Source organism: Armigeres subalbatus, chromosome 2 (assembly GCF_024139115.2).
Source record: "Armigeres subalbatus isolate Guangzhou_Male chromosome 2, GZ_Asu_2, whole genome shotgun sequence".
Taxonomy (NCBI): domain Eukaryota; kingdom Metazoa; phylum Arthropoda; class Insecta; order Diptera; family Culicidae; genus Armigeres; species Armigeres subalbatus.
The window spans coordinates 236,684,031-236,708,689 of record NC_085140.1 but is presented as its reverse complement, the minus strand read 5'-3'; the positions used below and the strand labels follow the sequence as shown (position 1 = coordinate 236,708,689).

The 24,659-nt window shown below is 39.3% G+C and overlaps 1 protein-coding gene across 2 annotated transcripts; it reads right to left on the bottom strand.

Annotated features, from left to right (window-relative positions):
- Window positions 1–807: 807 nt before the first annotated feature.
- On the bottom strand, window positions 808–24,659 carry LOC134211935 (tudor domain-containing protein 5-like). Of its 2 annotated transcripts, none has more exons than XM_062689349.1 (6): window positions 24,351–24,659; window positions 24,142–24,284; window positions 22,380–23,301; window positions 22,038–22,160; window positions 1,586–1,635; window positions 808–1,512 (listed from the first exon to the last, which is right to left on the bottom strand). In XM_062689349.1, the coding sequence occupies exons 1-6, from the start codon at window positions 24,540–24,542 to the stop codon at window positions 999–1,001; spliced, it is 1,944 nt and encodes a 647-aa protein (XP_062545333.1). In that variant the 5' UTR covers window positions 24,543–24,659; the 3' UTR covers window positions 808–998. The 2 variants fall into 2 exon arrangements, with proteins under 2 accessions (XP_062545333.1, XP_062545334.1); XM_062689350.1 differs by having other exon boundaries at window positions 1,348–1,512; window positions 1,586–1,631.

Below are 24,659 nucleotides of genomic sequence, written 5' to 3'. Positions count from 1 at the left end.
CAATACGCCAGGCATAGGTGTATCGACGCTGTAGCCAACCAGGTATCCAGGTAGGTTATAAGTGTCTGTCAAAGCTCTTATAAAACTTTGCCTTGAGAAAAAACGCTTCATATTTTTGAAATTCAGAAATCTATCTTTCTTCTTCTATATCTTCTTTCTATCTTCTTCTTTTTCTATATAATAAAAATGAAATGGTCTGTGTTCGTATCCGCATAACTCGATAACGGCTGGACGGATTTTCTTCATTCCTTCAGCAGTTACATTTGTTATAGTTTCCGACGGTTTTATATGATATTTCCCAATGTGAAAATCATAAGCAAAGTAGAGTAAATCGTAAAAAAAAACTAAAACAATGATTCGTATAAGAATTTCGCATATACGCACAGTCGAAAGTATGCTCTTTTGGGCAGAAATACGCTCTTTTGCGGGAGGATGGGACTACCCACAAAAGGAGTAAAATTTGATGCATGAAAAGGATGAGTTTTAATTGTAATAATTGTGCATAATATATATTCCTTTTTGTGTGTAGTCCCATTCTCCCACGAAAGAGCGTACTTTGAAGTAATAATTGAATACTTTGTAGTCAAAAGAGCATACTTCAAAGTTTTTTGTGTGTAAACTTTTTTAGCAGTGTAGGCAGTTCACAACACGCATTTACGCCTATTATGCAGGACAACGTATGCCGGGTAAACTAGTTACGATTTTGTCAATTTTTTTACTTTACCGCAAAATTCATCCGGGAAAGATTAAATCAGAATATTACCGTATCACCTACCACAACGGAATATATCGATGAACGGTTGGTACTTATGCGAGTTGTGAAAGTAAAATTATATTGCATCATTCTTTGTAACACAGGTTTTATATAAGAATATGGTCATGTATACTAGGTTCATAACAACTAAACAAAAAAAAAACTAGAATTATATTAGATTACAGAATAAAACCTAGCTTAAAACAAACAAACCGATTTTTTCTAGTCACTTTTAAAACGTATTCTAGACCATTCTTGAAGGTTCTCTCAACTGAGGAACACTCTCATCTAAAACGGTATTAGCATTATTTTGATTAGGTCCATTCTCAACAATCGGGCTGGTTGCATCATAAGGAATTATCTGTTTTTCAGGATCTTTAAATCTAACCTGCTTTTTAGGCTTCGTAGGCTTCACTTCAACAATCTGATCTACCTCCGGCGCAGCTTGCGTAAGATCATTTCCAAATTCCTCACCCGCGTCATGAACGTATTCTAGATATGGTTCCTCATAAAAGTCATAAACATCTTCAAAATCGCACAATAAGGGGTCGTCATAGGAGTGATTGGCTTCCCGCATGGAGTCTTTATCCATTAGCAAACAGTGATCAACGGTGAAGGGTGAGGCGAAAATATGCTGGAGAAACTCGCAGTCGTCTTGCAGCGATTGCATAAAGTATCGTTGGAAATTAAAACCAGATGAGTAATCGTCCGCTATTTCCAGCAGTGTGGGGTAGATTCCATTCTCTAAGTCGTCGAACCTGATCGAAAGAATATACAGAATTACAAAAACCTATTGTGTGAGGCTAATATTGAAGCCGGTGCATCACTTACCGTGGGAAAATCTCCGAATATGATTTCGTGCGCTCGCGGAAATTTTCTGTCTGGAAAAAAGATCAGTTAGACTTTTCAACTTTTTGAAAAAGTTTATAATTTTTTTCGGCTTAGACGTTCAGTTTACATTTCTCCATCGAGGGGGTGGCATTGCGCACCTCGACTCGCAACGAGCAAACCATGCAAACTATTATACGAAAAAGCTGTCGAATGGAGATGCGCAATGTGGCTCCTGATTTTTTACACATCCTGAGATACTCTTGTTACAATGTTGCAATTGCAATAAAAAATGTATTAATTTTTATGAGATTCATTACTTATTTTTAGTACCGTGACCGTCCCTATTGAATCACCTACTTTGAGTGTAGTGTGCTTACAGCGGCACACTACGAGTTAACTTTGGGAAATCAGCATGGCGAAAGACATCTAATGCACCTCGGAGGTGAACTAGCCTTGGGCTAAAACCTCTTTAATAAAGATTTTAATAATAATAACATCTAATGCAACGTACACACCAGTTTGACTCCGCCTCCAAGAAAACGAGTCCAACCTTACGCACCACGTGAGACTAACATGGATGCTCAGCATGCCACCTGATTCACGCTTTGGCACACCAATTTGAGACTCTAGCACACCCTGCCACACCTCCTGACACACGCTCTGACATACCGTGTGGGACTTACTTAGGTTCTCACTTCTGACATGTCATGCGAGCCGACTTGGGTGGTCGACAAGGACTTCACCTTCTCTGGTCGACGCCCTTCGGGCTCCTCTGCACCCCGCTCTGCTCCGTCCAGACGACTTTTTCTTCTTTTTTGGCATTACATCCCCACACTGGGACATTGCCGCCCCGCAGTGTTCATCATTAAGCACTTCCACAGTTATTAACTGCGAGGTTTCTAAGCCAAGGTACCATTTTTGCATTTGTATATCATGAGGCTAACACGATGATACTTTTATGCCCAGGGAAGTCGAGGCAATTTCCAATCCGAAAATTGTCTAGACCGGCACCGGGAATCGAACCCAGCCACCCTCAGCATGGTCTTGCTTTGTAGCCGCTCATCTTACCGCACGGCTAAGGAGGGCCCCTATCTAAGACGACGTTTGACGACGTTTGGCCTTTATGGTCACACGTCGTTTGGCTTTGCTCTGAGCGCCGGATTGCTGCCAGAGACGTTTCGGGTTAGGCGCAGTATTTTCTTCATTGGCTGTCAGGGCGAAATCAATCGACTCTTGGGCCATGTTCGCTCCTCCAAGGAAGGAGAAGGGATGGGTTTGGACACCTTTGTCGGCCTTCTCTCTTCCCACCACCCGCCTTATAAACCCATGCTGTTCTTGTCTTGCGACTCGAAAAGCCTGGCGGAATATCCGAAGGTTCTGTTTCAGTTCCTTACTGATGTTCTGCCTTGCGTTCGCGAGCTCGATGATATCATCAAGCTGCTCGGCGACAACCCGCATCCCGGGTAGTGGACCGCCGACCCCGTCACTGCTGGGGAGACTCCAGTGCTGCTAGTTGCAGCCTCCGTCACTCCGCTCTCCGCCTCTCTGGGAGGAGACCTCACCAAACCACCTTTGGAAAAGGGGTTTACCACCTCCATGCCTAACGCATCGACAAAAGAATTATTTTTAGCTTCACTCTTGTAATTGGGTCCCCCTTGTGGCTGCCGTCGAATCCTACTGGAGTAGTCGCCGTTAATGATCCCATGGTTATCTTTGCATGCCTTACGGCATACAGGGAGACCATGCAAGGGTTGACACTTACGTGTTCAGAGCCAGATCAGCGCAAATCAGGAAAGGGCATCTGAGCCTACTTCCACCCAGACGGCCAAGCATGGTGGCAGGATTGGACAGCGTGCTAGAAGGCTCACCACGGTTTTAGGGGACGGAAGACAGCTTAGTCGGGCTAATGGCTCGCCGTTTCGAGTCATTGTCACCCGGTTCAACTAAGAGTAGAATGTCAGACTGCCAGCCCTCGCTTTCACAATATTATGATACCAAGACAAGGTCCGTTAACACGCGACCAGACCAGAATGCCATGATAAGGATCTCATTGGTATTGATCCTGATGTGCCAATTTGCACTCCCTAGGCTTATCAGGGCCAAGAATGTTAATGATATTTTTTGTATTGCGCTTTTTGCACTTCATAAGAGTTTTGCGAGATTTTTTTTCTCACAGTCATCTTTTTCTCACACTCAATACACTCAAAAAAGTTTGATTTTCCGTGTATAATATTTGTGTGTGAGTGCTCAATCTGAAAACAAATAGACGTCAAATCATGGCGGGAATCGATTTAGTGTACACGCTTACATGTGACTAACGAGTAATGGGTTATAATTGGGTAAATTTCAGTAACAAAAATCTATCAACCCGAAATGAGAGTGGGTGTAAGAAAAAGAAGCGGGCAAACCACAATCTACACATAACTCTTCAAATTGGTGAAATCGGCAATAATTGATTGACATTCGTCACTGGTTCCCCGAGCAAAGCCTGACATCATAATGAGAGCAAAAAGAATACATATTTTGATATCGATATCAATAACGAACAAATCCTCGGCTTACAGCTATTCGATCCTAAGTTTGCAGTTTAACGGACAGATCGTAATTCAGCTAACAGCACTAAGTCTCGCGGGGGAGGAGTTTTGATAGCAGTTTCAACACGCTGGAATAGCTACGTTGACTCTACATTGACAAGCATAGCATTGGAGCAGTTATTGATTAGAATTTCTACGACAGATCGATTGGTTAGCATTGGAGTATTATTTCTACCTTCAGACTGGCGTAGCGACAGATATAAATTGCATTCGGGATCACATGAACTCTTTAAGCTCTATTCGTTCCAGTCTTGGCTTCAATAACTTCGTCTTGCAACTAGGAGACTATAATCAACCGAACTTGGAATGGGTTGCATCGGAAGACGGGTTTATGCATGTGAACCCCAAATCTGTTTTTCCACCAGTAGCTCCGCATTGGCCGATGGTTTTTTCTTTTAATGGCTTGACTCAACTCAATGGGGTTCCTAACAGAAATGATCGGTTTCTGGATCTCGTCCTCACCAACGATACAGCTAAATTTACTAGCACCGTTTCCGAAGCCATCAAATCCCTCATCTCCCTGGATGCTGACCATCCTGCTCTGGACATAGTCGTCAACCTTCCGGGCCTGTTTACGTTCGACGATGCTTCTGACGTTCACCAAATGTACGACTACCGCCGAGCTGATTATGATAGTGTTTGTGATGCTATCTCATGTATTGACTGGTCACCCATCGAGCTTGACCTCTGTGTCGATGATGCTGTTAATTATTTCACTCGCCAAATTCGTCGTATAATTGCGGAGCACGTGCCCCTGTGTCGTCCGAAGCCTAAGTCTCCCTGGTCGAACAGTCGTCTGCGTCGGCTAAAGCGAAGTAGGGCAAAAGCATTGCGACAGTACTGCAAGAATCGCACGCTGATTACGAAGCAGGAGTTCAACCGTTCCAGTACTGCATATCGCAAACATCACTCCGTAGAAATCCCAAAAGTGTTTGGTCGTTTGTTAACTCCAAACGAAAGGAAGTAGGTCTGCCTTCGTGCTTGCATCTGGGATAAGAAACCGCCAGTTCAGAGCTATCCACTTAGCCAGGATTTTCACACTGTCGCTCCAGGAGGGAAAGTTTCCTGATCAATGGAAGATGTCGCACATGTTTCCCGTTTACAAAAAAAAAGACAAAAGGAATGTACAAAATTACCGAGGCATCACATCCTTATGTTCTTGCTCCAAGGTATTCGAGATAATCATGAATGACGTTTTATTCAGTGCCAGTAAAGCGTATATCTATACTGCACAGCACGGCCTCTATCCAAAGCGCTCTGTAGAAGACACATTCCAGCGTAACGCGACACCATGAGGAGCCGACTTTCAGCGAGAAATCAGGTCTGCATTCGAAAATTAGCCTCGGGGACATATGATTAAACAGGTGTAAAATTATCCTCACCAAATTTCCTTTCTGATAGAATATTCATTTTGAGATTTTTCGCTTTGAATATGATAAATATAGCGCGCTGCATTTCGTAACGCGACACCATCGCTGAATTGCACTTTTTCGCATTTTGAAATGCAATTGCGTTTTTCAGCTCTGGTATACGATTTGGAGTCTCGATTTATTCTAAGCATTTCTCGTATACATCAACAGAAATGAGGCTGTGAATTAAAATCGCAGGAAAAAACGGAAATTATAATGAAAATAACTGAATTGATATGAACACCGCCGCGTACGTGTTCAGACGATCGATCCCCCTAGAAGTAAGTTTTTTTACACTGAAAAGTTATATTGCCTTTTTTCTACGTTAACCATTTTGAAAGGTGATGATGGCCCAAGAAGCTCAGCAATGTTGAAGAGGAATATTTCTGTCGTTTTTTATTCTACGTTTCTACTGGAACGTTGTCTGTTTTCAACTTTTTATTTATTTCCGAAAAGATTGGAATACGTCTCATGTCTCAACCAATATTTATCACAAAAACGTATGCGTCGTGCCCTGAGTGCACTACTTTTAACTACATTTTCAATCTTTACGCTATCATCAACACTACTCAGAAAATAATTACTAAATTTTGAAAATAGTGTTTATGTCCTGGTGTAAAATAATTGTCTTATTATTGCATATTCATTTAGGTCAAAGCGAAGTTCATTAGAATGCCTGATATAATATGTCTTTATTAACGAACCAGCCCAATGCTGGTTCACCTCGATTAACATAAAATGGAATTTTTTTTTCTTCAATTTATCACTCAGCAACTCTCTGTTAACCTTTTTCGATAGGCCCTTATTCTTGCATTGGTTTGGTGAATATTTTTGCCTGACGCTATTCATTATATTTTCGACTACCAGTGACCAACACTCTTAAATTATTTCACCGATATTGACTGTGAAAATCTCTGTTAAAGTTGTTAAGATGAAATATCGACTAAATTGACGTATGTTCACGGCATCTTCTCTGAGCGCTGACGTTCTCGGCTGTGACGATCTTGGTCAAAAAATAAAAAATGCCCAGCTAGTAAGAGCGAACGAAAGAAAAATTAGCTTAAAAAATAAAAATCATCAAATTAAATGGAGAAAAGAAAACACGAGTCTTTCGGTTCCTATAAGCTAAAAATATGTTTAAAAATCAAGATAAAACTTGTATTTAAAAACATAACTGCGGCTCCGTAACGCTTCACGTCAGATGAGTCTTTCAAATAAACAAACCATTGAAAAAAATATAATCATACTTGGCATCCCCAAACAAGTTTGACGGTTCGTGACATGGTAGAAGTAAACCGTGATCGTCAGCAAACTGTTAGTTACGTTTACTCATATGAGTGGCATGGTGATATTGCGTGGAAAAGAGAAAGGATTAAAAAAGCCTCATAATTTATTCGAAAAAAAACTCAGTTTCACGTGACTTATTAACGGACGACCCCAAAGGGGTTACCAAACTCCAAACATTTGTAATTTCCCACCACTCCGTAACATTTTTGTATGGTAACCTATTTTTTGTAGTATGGAGAATTACCAAATGACACACCCCGTTACACCCCCAATTTTGTTACGCTATTCATGTACAAGCCCTAAATTATTTGAAAGAAACCATTGTGATACTGTATCAATAAACCGAAAGCATTTTATCCCTTATTACAGAAGCACATTCAATTCGCGTAACGCGACACCATATTTTTGTACCTAGTGTAACTTCATGGAAAATGGTCCGATTTTGGATCTTAATACACGAAAAGAAAGCTCTTGACGAGTACTAAGAGAATCTTGAATATTACTTTTCCAATGTTTGTACGTTTTGTCTAGTATTAATTATACGACTATTTTCGTAACGCGACACCATTTCAATGTCACTGTTTTTAAAGTACAAATATTTCATGTAAACTAAAATTTTCGAAGCAATACAATGTGCACGCAAAAAGATCATAAAAAACTGTATTTAATTACGTATAGAGATGAGTGACGTTTAACGCTCGCACACTGATGTGCAATTCGGCATGTGTAAATACATGTTTGTTTTCCTTCTGCTCATAACCTCAAAATTGATCGAGTCATCACGATGGTTGCGAAGGAGTCAAAAAATATATGGAAATATACTCATTTTTACCCAAACTTTGCTGAGTAGCACCATCTAGGAGTGTTTGTTTTCCTTTTATCGCCACTCACACATTCGGACCAGAGTCTATTATATAGAGTTGCGCAAAGAGGATCTTCTTACACTTATTCTGGATGATGCTCTAGTTATTATGTTGGCAACTTTCATTTTTGTTCAACCCTTCAAGTGACTTCACGGGAGTGTTCACTTCTAAAGCTTCCTTATTCGATAACCAAGTCACCCACAGAGTGCAAACACGTGAGTTTCTTGTTGCTACTTTATTGGGTGGTGTATTGAAGTTTTTTGAAGCTGTTTCTTGAACAAATCTAATATATTTCAATTCGTGCGTTTTTATTCGCCATAATAATCATTAGGCGATAACAATACTTCCGCCTTACCAACCAGCATTTGTTTACTTTGCTCGATAGGTAGACGGTTTGACAGTTCAATAGGTAGATTTGGCTTCACTCTTTGCGCAACTCTATGTATAATTGACTCTGATTCGGACGTGAGAATCTCAATTCATAAATACATTTTCACCCAAATAGGTGCGATAGAGCACATTTCTCGCGTAACATTTCAAAAGGGCCTACAACCAAAACGTAAACATTGAGAAAATGCCGTTCGAAGAAAATGCATCACAATTTCTATTCGTATTTCCCAGGTTTATGATATTTTAAGCAGCAAAAACTCCTAAAAGCACATAATCAACACTATCTATCCATCCATAACCTTAATTGCATCGAAAACATGCAAAAATGTGTCGAAATCGTTAAAATAAAATTTTAAGTCTATTTTCATTTTTTCTCCGGAATAGGCCTTCTTGATAAGTCATTCTGCATTTGCTTGTCATTCATAGACCCTTTGTTTATGGCATTTTTCGAAAGTAAACACGGGATAAGGCTTTTCGGGAGGGGAAATTTTCTCTCTCCGAGGTCGGGCCGATGACGGTTCAGAAAAAATTCCCGTTATCGGCCCGAAGTTGGAGAAGGCTTATCCCAGACAGGAAAAAAACGAGTGGCTTGGCCGTTTTTTAGGGTGGACCTACACATATTTTGAAAATAACACGTAGTAGGCCCAATCAAAAATTAGTTTTTTCCAAGTAATTTAATTGAAGATGCGGAACATTTTTATACTATTAGTAGCTATTAGAGGATGCTATCGAAGGGTGTTAAAATTGAATTTGTTTACTTTTCATTGTAGGCCCTAATCAATTGTTAAGCGAGATTTGTAAAAAAATGATTAGGGAGTCTTTTTTGTATACTAAAAGTCTGCTACTTTGATTGGCTATTAAACAATGCTCCGAAAACATTTTTCAGTGAAACAAAATGTTTTTCTTGTTATTCAATATGTATATTTTCCTGTCCTACAGATATTGGATCTTAATTTTTAGTTTGAAATTTTGGTCCCTTGGTGTAGAAGTGCGTGGATTGTGTCAAACGAATTTAATAGAGTTTGTTTCGCTGTGTGTTCGTGCCATGGACTACGGTGGTCAAGTTGATGCAGTTTATAGGGAGTTAAAAGCAGCGTTCGACCGCGTTAAACCATGGAATATTTGTGAAGAACTGCAATCGCGTGTGGATAGAATGGCGAACTGGTGCTCTGCTAATCTCCTGGCGCTCAGTATTCAAAAATGTAATGCTATTTCCTTTTACCGGAAACACAAGCCGATAGTTTTTGATTATTGTATCTCTGGTACTACCCTTGAGAGAGTGAATAAGATTAAGGATTTAGGAGTCACAAAGGATCAAGACATGACATTCAAGCCGCACTATAACGACATCATCGCAAAAGCCAATAGGCAACTCGGATTCATTTTCAAACCATCTGAAGACTTCCGGGACCCTCATTGCCTAAAATCTCTGTACTGCTTTCTAGTTCGTTTTATCCTTGAATTTTGTGCTGTAGTTTGGAGCCCTTATTATAGCGTCTGGATCTCAAGGCTAGAAACCGTGCAGCGTAGATTCGTGCGTTATGCACTTCGGCACCTACCATGGAGGGATCCCGCTCATCTTCCCGCATATGAGGATCGATGTAGACTACTTGGTATTGGCACTCTTCAAATGAGAAGGAATTGATCGCAGGTTGCCTTCGTGGCCAAAATCGCGACTGGTGAAATTGACTCTCCGGAACTTCTCATGAGATTAAATATTTATGCTCCGGAACGAACAATGCGTCAACGAGATTTCCTGCACCTTTCTCCACGTAATTGAATGTATGGCATGAATGAACCTTTCCGTGTTGCTGCGGCTGCTTTTATCAGCATTTATAGGCTAATTGATTTCAACTTACCATTGACCACCTTTTTAAGAAGATTGTAATCGTTTAATGTATACTTGTTTAAAATTTACTATATTCATTAAGACCACTAAATGTCAGATGAATCTATACAATAAACATAAGAGTGAAATCAGGAGTGATTCAGTTTCATTCCAAATTTTCGACCACTATTCTAGTTTGAATCTGGAGCAAAATAGAACAAACTTGCTGGTTCCCTCAGCAGTGTTCTATTCATGTTTTCCAAATTTTCAATTAATTGAAATTATTAGTACATTCAAAGTTAATTGCCTATATGCCGGGTATTAAGCCACCCGGAGTGGAAATTAATTACTATGTCTGAAACTTGATTATGCATATGTACAACATGTGATAGATTTAGTTCGGAAAAGGTATTGGAGGGTAACCGCCCCTTCGGTGGGCTTTGATCCCACGACCCCAGTTCGCATGACAGGTGCTTTCCCTACTAAGCTACGAAGGACCTCCGTCCTGAGCGCCGTTGCTGATGAAGCAAGTGTGTAGGAGCCGGACAATACTAAATACTCATCCTACTTGGTTGGCATGTGTACAAAAACACATATGAGAGAGTTAGTTCTGAAAATGTATTGCGAGAGATCGGCTGGTACCTGGTGCTGGGAATTTGGTTTCATCAGTACCCGCTAAGCTGCGGTGGACGACGGAGGTCCTTCGTAGCTTAGTAGGGAAAGCACCTGTCATGCGAACTGGGGTCGTGGGATCAAACCCCACCGAAGGGGCGGTTACCCTCCAATACCTTTTCCGAACTAAATCTATCACATGTTGTACATATGCATAATCTGAAATTATTATGTTACTGCCAAAAAATGCGCCGTAATTGCAAAGTGGATTGATCCGTAGATAAAATGACGCATCCATACACCAAAACAATTGAAAAATATTTTAATCTCGTGATTCAATCGTGGTTCAAATCTGCAGAAAATAGAACGGAGCGTTATACCAGTTTTATTTTTTTGACAGTTGACTGGTATAAAAACTGAATCTAGAACATCTGCTGGGAAAATTAATGTTTCAGATTCATATTCAAACTGACAGCCCCGAACGATTTGAATCACTGCTGATTTTACTCTAAACATAAACAAATTAAAATCATAATTTGTTTTCACACTTTGATATTAATGATTCATAATTTATTTTGATATCATTTTGCTGCTCATTTCTGGATTATATGAACTGATATCAAACTGATTACATATTTCGTTATCCAAAACCAATATCAAAATCAGCTTTCGATTTGCTGTCATCGACAGCAGAAATAGTTTTCAATTTGATGTAACAGTAAGATTTTTCTGCTACACTTTTTGTTATTTTAACAGTTAAAACGACCAAAAGGATATCTTCCTGAATTATCAAAATTAGGCAATTTTACAACAACAAAATTAGTTATCGATTTGCTCTCAAGCTTTGCTCGGGTCGTCGGTCGCTGCATTAAGGCAGTTCGCATCCCGCTGGTTTCATATGGATAACCAGCACACGTCGGAGGATACGCAACATGGAGATAGCTTTGCCTCCCAGTACCAGTACCCAGCATCAGGTTTACAGTCCACTGCATCATGACGCAACAGAGGGAGATAGATAGTGAAAAGCAAACGGTTTTTTAGAGCCACTGATAGACTTACTAAATAGTTCAATATCAAAGTTTTCAATACCCTTCGCGTTAGAAATTGTATTTGGTTGTCAAATCCAATATTCTAGAGATAAAATTTTATACGCGAAGAGCAGATTATCACGATTTTTCCATCATCAATTTCAAAACGAACAGTGGGTAATGTCTGTGACATAACCGCGAAATGAACGTTTGATTTGATCATGGCTTCAAGGACGCAAGGATGTTGCAATTGACATGCATGTTCAAGTCTCTCACATAATCAAATTTGGATAATCAATTTTTCATCAAACGTAGGTTTCTTAGTTATGTAATAATAAAAATATGAAGAAAAACATTGTTTGATACTGTTGGCGCACAAAGCGAACCCAAGTCCCAAGTTACCAATTCTAAATTTTGTCTCCCGAAATCTTATTATTGTTAATAAACCTGCGACCGTCACTGTATACGGAAAGTTGCAGTGAAAAATTCGTCATTCAACTATACCAAGCATCGCATCGATATCCACAGCAGAACGGTATCAGCATCGGTTGTGTATGAGAGGGAATCTCATATGACAATACATCGCACCAGAACGAACGGTCTACAGCGGGAGGATGCGCAAAAGGAAAACGTAAACACGTTGGACCTGTTACAGTTCCTATGGGAATATTTATACCAAATACTTAATATATCGATAACAGACAATGTACGAATTATACCACCTGACCAAATTAGTCCGAATAAAATTATCCCTTAAAATCATAACCAAAAGAAAGAGGTTTATTTTTCTTCAACAAGGTTATGGGCCCAGTATTGTAATCGGAGGTTATTCGATTCCTATCAAGTGAGCTAATTATCGAAAGTCATTCGATATTTGGTAGGTGGTTAGCCTACAGGAAATAGTCATTTTCCGTTTACACTGGATTTTGTTTTTACACGATTTACATTTTCTCAATTTTCCACTCATCCTTAATGTTTAGCGTATATTAATTATTATGTGATTTTTCTTTGATTTATTCTGGATTTTTTGAAACATATTGCGAAGAGTTTGGTGGCAAATTGAAGTCACACGATCAAAAATACGAGCGAAAAAAAATCGTGTAAAAAGAAAATCCTGTGTATAAGCTGTTGGCTGCTGTTTGTTGGACGACGTGACGTCAGAAGGAGAGACTAGCGCCAGCGCCAGCACTTCGAGAAGATCGGGTGGCTTCGAGAGGGGAACTCTTGAGCGAGCCCTGCCGTTTCAAGCTTTTTTTTCCCATCGCAACGAAACAACACCTTCGAAGGAGACGAAACAAACTTTGCCGCATGGAAGTGGCGCGTAGAACATCATCTGGCTAGGATGGACCTCACACATACGCTGTTGCGTACGCCGCTCGAAGAGGATTATGCTACCGATGTTCCCGGTGAAGACGCAGCTGCAGCAGAGGTGCGGAAGGCTAAATTGAAAAAGCGAATTGAAGATGACGTGGAGGCTTTGGATCAAATAGTGATGATGGTTAACAACGACGTCTTGAACAAACTTATTGGTCTGGAGTACGCCAAGGAGGCGATGGACACATTGGTCAAAACGTACCAAAAAGCTGGTACTGCCGCTATGGTCAATATGCGGGACCGTCTGTATACCATCAAATACCGGAACCATGGAAAGCTGTCAGCAATATTCGACGAATACGACCTCATCATCCGTGAGTTAGATAGAATGGGATCCAGAATGACAACCCCAGAAAAGATGCACGCGTTGCTGATTGCCATACCGGACAAATATCGCCATGTGAAGGGAGCCCTAATGGTCTTGTCCAATGAAGAGCTGTGTGAAAAATCAATAACCGAGGTGAAACGCATGTTCTTGGATGCCGAAGCTGGGGAAGGAGAACGCAAGGAGCAGAAAAACGTAGCACTGGAAACTAAAAAGAAAATGACGAGATGTTTTGGTTGCAACGAATTTGGGCATTACAAAAACAAATGCCCATTGATAAAAAAGTTTGTGAAGCAAGAGAAAGAACAGAAGCAAAAGAGGAAAGTGCATGCGATGGTAGCTAGAAATCCGAATAAGTCGAAGAAGGTGAAGTTTGTCGTCGACTCTGGTGCAACAGATCATATGGTCAACGATGAATCGCTGTTAGATGATGTTACACCATTGGAACAAGTTATCACCATAACCACGGCGAAATCTGGTGAAACTCTTCGGGCTACGAAGAAAGGAAAAATGAGATTACGGTCAGTAGTTGGAAAATGTGAAATAAAAGATTTGAAATTGTACAATGTTCTTTTGATTCCTTGTCTGGAAGAGAATTTACTTTCGGTTAGAAAAGCTAGTACAATGGGTAAAAGGGTTACTTTTAACAATAAAGAGGTTATCTTTGAGTCCAATCATGAAGTGATTGCTGTAGGAAACTTCACAGATGGGTTGTTCTACTTGGAACTTATTTGGGAAGAAAAGTTCGTTGAAGATTCAGCAACAAGCGCGTACACGAGCAAGCGTGTAAATCCTAAAATTTGGCATGAAAGGCTTGGGCATTTAAGCTATTCAGGGATGGAGAAGCTTATTAGGAAAAATATGGTTGAGGGAATCAATCTTGATCCTGAAGACTTTCATGATAAAGCCATATGTGATGGGTGTTTGGCTGGGAAACAGCAAACTTAGAAGTTCAGACAGATGGAATTGCCTAGATCTAAGAGACCTTTAGAAATAGTGCATTCTGATGTATGCGGAAGCATGGAACAAGAGACATATGATGGCTATCGTTACTTCGTAACATTCACTGACGATTTCACTCACTTTGTGGTTGTTTACCTAATGAAACACAAGTCTGAAGTATTTGAAAAATTGAAACTATACGAAGCAATGGCATCGGCATATTTTGGCCAAAAAGTGTCAATGTTGCGTTGTGATAACGGCGGAGAATATTCGAGTAATGAATTGCTCAAGTTCTGCAACGAAAATGGCATTCAGATTAAATACACAGTGCCATATACACCTCAGCAGAATGGTGTAAGCGAAAGGTTAAATAGAACCTTAATGGAAAAGGTTAGAGACCTTTTATACGCGAGTGGACTATCGAAGGAAATGTGGGGCGAGGCATTACATGTTGCTACTTACCTTACAAATCGTTCCCCCACAAATGCACTTGCAGAAGATAAAACTCCGTATGAAATGTGGTTCAAAAAGCAGCCAAAAATACATCATTTGAAAATATTTGGATGCAGAGCTTTTAAACAAATTCCTAAAGAAAGGCGTCGAAAGTTAGATCCTAAAACAAAATTATTAGTTTTTGTGGGATACGCAAATAATGGTTTCAGGTTATGGAACACTGAAACAAGGTCAATTGAAATAGCAAGAAATGTTATCTTTGACGAAAATATGATGGTTAATCATAATAAAGAATTAGAACAAGAGGAAAAAGTTTCATTGTGTCAAGATGTGATCATATCTGAACAATACAAGCAAAGACGTACTAGGAATCAAACTGAAGAAGAATCCGTTCCTTCGGAATCAGAAGAAATCGATAGCGAAGATATTACAATCGTTGAAGGAAGTGAAGAGAATAAGGAAATGGTTGAAGATTCTATAGAAGAGGAAACCGACTATGAAAGCACGTATGAAGAAATGGATGAAGATGGTGAGGTTGGGGCACAACCACCATTGAGAAGAAGTGCTAGGGAAAGAAACAGACCCGAATGGTTTTCCGAATATGTTGCAAAGTTGACATTAGCATACAATAATGAAATACCACAGAACATTGATGAGCTAAAGAAGCAACATGATTGGAGCGACTGGAAGAATGAAAAGATATTTTAGTTACTAGATAAAGATTGTCGCTGTCGTCGCTGTCCGGAACATCTTTTGTTGGCGAGGATAGGGGAGCTAAATGTCAAAGAAGGAAAATCCATACGATTTGACAGGTATGTACCACACATGTTTCGGACAGCAGAACAAAGGGAACCGAAGCGACAATCTTTATCTAGTAACTAAAATATCTTTTGAAGAATGCAATCGACGAAGAAATATCATCATTGCATCAAAATAAAGCATGGACAGTAGCCAACTGTATCCCCGATGGGTTCAAAGCAATTCAGTCAAAATGGATTTTCTCGCGGAAAGAAGATGGGCGATATAAAGCGCGATTAGTCGCAAAGGGATGCTCTCAACGCCCGGGATTCGACTTCAGCGAAACTTTTGCTCCAGTAGCAAAACTAGAAAGTGTTCGTATCATTTTGGGAATCGCAAACGAACATAAAATGCTAGTTCATCAGATGGATGTGAAAACAGCATTTCTCTATGGGGAATTACATGAGGAAATATACATGAAATTACCACCAAATCAAAAGGGCATAAGTCAAATTGTTCATCTCCACAAAAGCATATACGGTTTGAAGCAAGCTAGCAGATCATGGAACAAAAGATTTTATGACGAAATCAAACAGTTGGGTTTTGTTCCATTGAAAAGCGACTGCTGTATTTTCATTGAAAAATCAAAAGAAATTATTCTCATACTCTATGTAGATGACATACTCTTAATTGCAAAAAGATTGTCAGAAATAACTTGGATTAAAGTTGAACTTGGAAGGGTATTCAAAATGAAAGATTTGGAGGAAGTTAAACACTTTCTTGGTATGGAAATCACTCGTGACTTTGACAATCAAACTCTGGAAATATCACAATCACAATATGTAAAAAAAACTTCTAATAAGGTTTGGAATGTTTGATTGCAATCCAGTGGGGACACCATTGGAATCAAATACGAAATATTCTAAATCTAGCGGTGAATTAACTAAACACCCCTACAGAGAATTAGTAGGCTGTTTACAATATCTTTCACTGACGTCCAGCCCGGACATATGCACTGCAGTTAGCAAATTTAGCAGATATACTAACTGTGCAAAAGACTCGCATTGGTTGGGGCTAAAGCGCATATTACGATATTTGAAAGGTAATATGGATACAAAAATAATCTACACTAAACGGAGTGATTACCCACCCCTAGTAGGATACGCTGACGCTGATTTCGCAAATGATACTGATAACAGAAAATCAATATCTGGATTTGCTTTTCTGCTATACGGCAATTTAGTTTCGTGGTCAACGAAGCAACAAGCAACAATAAGCCTATCAACGACAGAAGCAGAACTAATTGCATTATGCACAGCGGCAACGGAAGGATTGTGGTTAACAAAACTACTGGAAGAACTAGGTAGTCCATTACCACTTGTCATCATGGAGGACAGCATCCCTTGTATCCACATAGCATCAGAACCGAGGTCACATCATAGGATGAATTCAGGTGAAACACATTCATAGTGCACAGCAGCCAGCTGATGCATTCACAAAGGGGTTACCTAAAGATTTGCATAGAAAATTATTCAAATTGTTGAATGTGCAAATTGTGGGGAAGTGTTAATAAACCTGCGACCGTCACAACGATGATCAATTTCAATATTATCTTCAACTTTTACTGCCGTCCCAAGCATATCTGTCCCATGTCGATTTTTATCATTTTTGAGTTTTATGCACCAAACGTTCTAAATTAATGTATATTTTATTGTGAACAAATAAATACATATAGTTTGTTCGAAAACTTGGCGAAAAAATATCGGGTCATTTTGTCCCATTGTAGAATTTCCAAGCATAACTGTCCCATTGAAACAAATTTCATATAACATGTATTAAATTACTTCGAAGAGGCCAATTTTCATTATCAAATCATTCAGAGAAAGAATATGGGTTGTGGTATAGTTTCAATGGGTAAAAAGGTTAATCCACCTAACATCGTTGATGCCTTTCTTGTGCATTATGAAAATTGAAAAGTAATAATTGAAGCATATTAAGATGATTTATATTAAAATTTGAGTGAGAATAGTCTCTCATTTTTATTCGCATTCTATGTATTCATTTAGACTTTTTCTTCTTTCCTTGTTGGCATTACTATTTTTGCATTCGTATATGATGAGGCTAACACGATAATACTTTTATGCCTAATTGCATCCGAAAATTCCTTTGACCGTGCGTCCAACCAAGCCACCTAAGCATCATCGCTTTGTAGTCGTGCTTCTAATCGCATGGCTATAAGGTAGGCCCAATTAATTTACATATATACAAGATTTTTGCAATAGCTTCGGAAGTGACTAATCGATTTTCAATAGCAAACAATGGGGCCGAATTTCCCGTCGAGTGCAACTTATTACGAATAAATGGTCCTTAACATGTGTTTACAAATGTTCACACACGCACCACACACAGGTGGAAGTTTCCACCCGACACATCAGATGCTAATCTGAAATATTTTTTTTAGAAATCATCAAACACCTTCGCAGTAGTGCGGTATTGAGTTACCACGTAATCTGATTTTGATGCTTCTTCCAAAAATCCATCTGCGCTGAAACATAATTCACCTGAACTAGTGGCGTAGCCAGAAAATTGGGCTGGGGGGAGTTTTCCGAACATTTTTCCTTCGAAAAAAAAATTCTTCTAAAAATTTTGTCTCTGAGGGGGGGGTGGGTCATGTCCAAAACCACCCCCATGGCTACGCCACTGACCAGAACTTATTTCAGGATTAAATTATGTATAGGAACCAATTTTCACTGTCCTTATACTTATGTAAGATATAATATCTCTGTGGTTTTCAGACACACTCGTCCCCATGTCAGCTTTTTAATACATATTTTTTTCTATGGAGCGTAAGCCCCTTCCCCCAAAAGCTTACGTTATTAGTGTACGGCCCTTTACTACAATACGCTTTGAAAAGATTTAATGCATCTAATTTGAAACAGGTTGTTATCCAGACCCAACTAAACTTTTGCTAAGCGCAAAGTAATCTGATGATACTTTAGCACTGGGACAAATATGCTTGGAATTATCAATTTTGTCTTCAATTTCGCAGCATAAATGTCCCACTGAATAAATTCCACTAAAAAAACAGTGTTTATCTTTTGAAACATACTAAGCCATTAGAAATACACTATTTTCATCGATATACGTTTATTAAACAAAATTTCATGGGGCAATTTAGCTACAAACTAAAAAATATGTTTCCAACTTCAATCGCATTTTTCTCAGTTGCATATTTTTTGACATGGGACAGATATGCTTGATACGGCAGTTTATGACTTGATGAATATGAAATATACGATTTCCTTTACCCACTTGCCCCACAGTACCTTAATGCAAATTATTGATATTGTCGTTTGATCTTTTATCTCTTATATTAATCATGTTCATATCTCATTTTACTATCTTATCAACATTTGATATTATTCAGATATTTTCTTCTACTCGGGATGACCTACTGCTTGTTAATAAAGTCAATCGTATTTTCCAATCGGAAAACCCTGAGTATACGAACATGTACAGTGAAATTAAATCGCTTTATCTGATTATCCTTTCCAACATCTAGAAAGATGAATTTCTTAAAAATATCATAGACAAATGGCTTACAAAACTTTGAACAACATCTTCATGAGAAAATGAAGACCTACGTAGGGCTAGCGGCAGATAATCTGACAGGACCTCTTGATTAACCGCTGAAGGTAACTTTCTATTCTCTCGCATGTAATTTCTATGTGGAGCTGGTGAAGCAAACAATCAAACTCTTGAATGATCCCGTTCTTAAGCCAGCGTGACTCATCGATCCAAAGAATTTGGAGAACATTACCTCAGTTCGATCCTGAAGAAGATTCCAAACTTTTGCGGGAGCTCAGGGGTGCAAATCTTTGCAAAACTAATCAGATCGAAGAGCAAGCCGATACGATGAAAAATTGCGAGACATCGCTGGGCGGTAAACGGCGAGAAGGAAAGCTGGTATTTCCATTATTAAGAAAGTTCATCAACATTTCTATCTCATCCCTCATTTGGCAGCAGCTGTCAAAAGGCTGTTTTGGCCGAATAACTTTATTAAAACTTTGGTTAGTAACCGACTGAATATATATACGGTATACCAGCACGATTAATGTTATTTTGCGTTAAAAAATGTTATGTTAAAAAGAAAGAAGTTGCCAAGATGGCTTTAACGTTGCAATTCAATTCAAAATGCAAAAAGTCAAAATATTCACAATACAAACCTGAAAGGTTTATAACTTTTGATCACCTTGATTTGCAATAAATGGGATGGTACAAAAATACCTCGAAACTCGTTTCAAAATATACTCTCATTACAAATATCTACTTGCTTCTAAAAAACCCAACAGATTTAAAAACATTTGTATATTTAAAAAAAGTGAATATTTCAGCTATTAAGCACCTATTCAAGTTTAAGCCTGGAGCACAAAGACAAGTTCGCCAATCAACTCGTCGAATTTGACAGTTTATCCACGGGAAAATGTCAAATTTGACGGGCGAAATGACGAACGATGTTATGCGCTTCAGCCTTAAGTACATAAAGATTTTTTTCAAGATTTTTTGCTCACAAATAAAGGTGAAAAAGATTTTTTCGCCTGAAAATGAAGGTGAGGTTCGAAAAATAAGTGGCAACACTGATCAGCATCGGTTGTGTATGAGAGGGAATCTCATATGACAATACATCGCACCAGAACGCAAGTACTTTGTAGGTTATTGCCACTAGGGCGTTTTGCCTCGCCAAAATGTTAGATGTTTCTTCAAAATGTGGAAATTTTCGGGGGCCTCTTCCCCTAAACACGTTGGATCTGTTACAGTTGCTATGGGAATATTTATACCAAATACTTAATATATCGATAACAGACAATGTACGAATTATACCACCTGACCAAATTAGTCCGAATAAAATTATCCCTTAAAATCATAACCAAAAGAAAGAGGTTTATTTTTCTTCAACAATTATCCCATCCTACTAACCCCGAGTCGACCGCGGGTGTTTCTATTACTAACAATGTTGTCTCAGAAAAGAACACCAAAAGAACACCTCCTACCTGAACCGCAATTCTTAGCCCGCTTGCTCGGCTTGTTGGCCTGTACCGAGCGAAAAATCCCGTTAGGAAATAGACGCCAGCAGCCAGCGAGCAACAAGAGTAAAAAAGAAGAAGCCCATCACGAACACATCGATAATGATGACGCCTGGGCTGACAAAGGAATGGGATACAATACGTTCACTGATGGCCGACCAATCGGGAAGCAGAGACAATTCGACAATTTGGACTAATGGCCCGTTTACATATTCGCTAGTTCTAGCGGACAATGCACTATCCGACAATACTAGCGCGATATTAGCATAATGTAAACACAATTAGCAGATGACAATTCCTGTTTACATTATGCTAATATCGCACTAGTATTGTCGGATAGTGCATTGTCCGCTAGAACTAGCTCATATGTAAACGGGCCATAAACAAACAGCCTTTTTCAAGGCTCCTCCTTTCTCCTTCAGTCGCTATTGGCCCGTTTACATATTCGCTAGTTCTAGCGGACAATGCACTATCCGACAATACTAGCGCGAAATTAGCATAATGTAAACACAATTAGCCGATGACAATTCCTGTTTACATTGTGCTAATATCGCGCTAGTATTGTCGGCTAGTGCATTGTCCGCTAGAACTAGCGTATATGTAAACGGGCCATATCGCACGGACATGTCTACATCCCCTGCTAAGCTAATTGGTGGCTCATTGCAGGCAGTCCTTCAGTAAGAAGGTTGCGCTGTCGAGGTTCCTTCCACCACCACCCGTCCGTGACCGGATATACTTCCAGAAAAGTTTTTAATTACTCATGTTCGACGTAGTTTTTTGATGAAAAGGTGCTGTCAAAAAAAGGAATACAAGGCTGACATATAATAAAAAGGCGGAGTCTGGAATTCAAGATAGGGGTGATCGGGGCAATATGGGCCACCTATTTATAAACTTCCTTCCTTTCAAAACCTTATTTATAAACTTCAAATCTTATAATAATTTTGCCTATGCAGCGAAAATTTACATTTTCAAGTGTATTTTCATGTTGATGCATATGTGGAGCATCCTCTCAAAGATCATATAACTTTTACATGATAAAACTTGTCAATAAGCTCAAAATGAGGGTGGCTCATATTGCCCCGTATGTTCATATTGCCCCTACTGCCCCTATTGGAAAAATCGACTGATAGCTTGTGGTTGTAAGAAACAAAAAATCTAACTTTCTTATGAATATTGCTATAATAATGTTTGGGCTGTTATCGTCGATTTTTTATCCGAATTAGTTGATGTGGGAGATTTGGACATATTATGACGTAGGTATCTTCTAAGACATACTTAAGTCAAGTCCTACGTCCACTTTGCGGTTATGTCCAAGAATTACATGCCTGTTCGTTTTTATTCAAACTTCTCTCAATTTGGACTTCTTTCAAATTCTTTGAAATCAAATACGACAGACCATTTATATGCGGATAAAATTAAACATCTTACAAGCGAAAGAGTCACAGAATACGACGGCCCAAGCTAGGCCTGGTAACAACCGCCATTGTCTATCACAATAATGTTAGTAAAGATTTTTTTAACTTACGCTTTTTTCCTTGTAGGGAACTTCGTCTTCCCAGATAGCATGTCCTTTGATAAACAGTTGCTGATTAATGATGCTGTCCTTGTTACCAGTGGTATCAATTAGAACTACATCCATGAAGTTCTCCTGCGAATAAATTAAAAAAATAATAGAGTATAGGATTCCAGTTAATAATATACCATGAAAGTCATTTAGAACCAGACTTTTAACATCGTATCTGATGTCATGAAAACGGGTTTTCAAGTTGAATGCTCTTTGAGAAGTCAAGATAGTTTCTTTAATAATATTGAGGTGTAGTTACAAACGACATATTACTCACATAAAAGATAAAAGTAAATTACCAACCTCTCTGTTGATGTCCACCACATACGCATAAAGAATCTTTTCGTAAACAAGTGACAGAAGCGACCAGCAGGAATCGCGCGTCCACCGATGGCCAACCGGTTTTACATAAGCCAACGATGCCCGCATAGATTGAGCCGGCATGCTGGCGAAGCATTTGGCCATGAACTTGATATCCTTAAGCTCCTGCTCGGAAACGGTACCGTAGTCGATGTAGAACACTCGAACCTTGTTGTGTGCCAAATCACTGACTATTTTCCCCCGATGCCACATGCCGGCAAACTTGGCCACGCAATAGAGACCAACAGCCACATTGGATGGCTTGAGACGCCATTCGTCCCGCTCCATATGTGTGTAGTGAGCATCGATTTCGTTCATCAGTTCATCAATTTTGTTGGCATTTTCACCCATGTGGTACCAGAGGCGGTTCGGATTGTGGACCTCGGTAACGAATATTTGCACCGACTGTTTCGGAACAATACCTGCCGGAATTTTTTGCGTTTCAATCGAATCAGTTAAATTCATGGCACCATCAGGAATCTCTAGAGAATTAATCAGCGCAAGCACGGCATCATCCGGAATGGCATCATTCGATCGAACCTTGGACGGTTTAGTCGGAGTGGCGGTGATAGTCATCTCCTGAAGTGTACTTTGCAGTTGGGATAGCTTTTTATCTTCAGTTAAAACGAACTTGGGCATTTCCTCATCTGAACTACCGAAATCATTTCCATTCGTGTCTCGGAAATCGAATTCCTGGTTAGTGACTTTTCGAGGGTCGCACCGTTGTTCATCATAATGATCATTGTTGGTCTGACGGATGTAAGCTGCGGTTGGTTTCCAAAATCCGTTGCTAGTACCTGATCGATTGTGGTACTGCTGTTGATTGCTGCTTCTGCCGTAGTCTGATTTATATTCTGGAGGCGAGCTGTTGATGAAAAGTAAGAAATTTAAATGGCAATGATCACTTTGGAGATGCTTAACAGTCAGGTTACCTTTCCAAAGGTTTCGGTCATCCATAAAAAATGGTAGGTAAATGGTGATGACAATTTATCTTAGGAATAATAACCCTTTTTCTCTTTTACTCGGTTAAGGATAAGTGCTCGAAAAATTAGTGTTTTTCTTGCGCACAGACATCACTTAAATTCGTCGAACTGAATCGATTGGTATATAACACTATGGGTCTCCGGGCCTTCCCTCAAGTTTTTTGGAGTCTGCCTGTAACCGCATAGTTCCATCCAGTTCCATAGTCCCATCTTTGCTGGGTTTCCTATTCATTCGGGACAGTTATGCGATTACAGGCAGTATATCCTTTACGTATACTTAGTACACGAGAAAGACAGAAACAAATAAATTAATTCACCTAGTAGTGATACTGCCTTGCTATCATTAAGCCGAGACACCAACCGTTTTAATTTAAACCCCAGTTCTTTCGTAACTGCTGATTGCAATTGTCGGTAATTTTCAAATTCAATAGTGATCAACTAAACTAGACTTTGCCCTTTTGATGAATACAACTTTTGTGAGAAAATCGGTTACATATATGAAAACTTTGCTAATATTTCGAGTCGATTGGTATACTAGCTCTATGAGTCTTTGACCTATCTATAAAAGGCTATATATTTTTGGAGTGACATTATGGCATTTTGATACATTTGTTATTAGGACAAAAATGTTTAGCTTGATTACGGTAAAATAAATTAGCATTGTATTCTTCTACAATCTTAAGTAAAAAAAGAAGAACAATTAGAAAATTAAACTAACTCACCGATAAACTGAATTAGAACCGCTTTTGTTGAAGAATTTCTTCCCACTTGTTTTACTGTTGCTTTTCCTCACCAGATCTCGGACATGTCGAGTGCTCTGCGTTACAACTGGTTCAACCAGCGCCGAAGTCCCATATCCCGTCACCTAGAAGAAAAAAATAACTTATTAAATAAAATCGTATTCATTCATATCAAATAGTCCCATCCTTACCGTAACAGTATCGTTCAAACTGCGCAGAAATTCATCTGGGGCTCGAAACCCTAGCCGCTGATAAGGCAGATCAAATCCTTCCATCTTTTTGAAGTCATCGGCAAGCATCTTAACCGACAAACCGTACGACGATCCAGATATGGCAATCGATCGGATGATCTGTTTGATTTCCTCCATGGTATAATCTGCCATTGTGGAAGAATGTCGGGAACGTCTTTCTTTCAATAGTTTACCTGCAGATTTTCACGCTACCGGGAGTGTTCAAATAAACATGTTTTTTTGTTTTTCTGGTTTTTCTCTTTAAGTTTA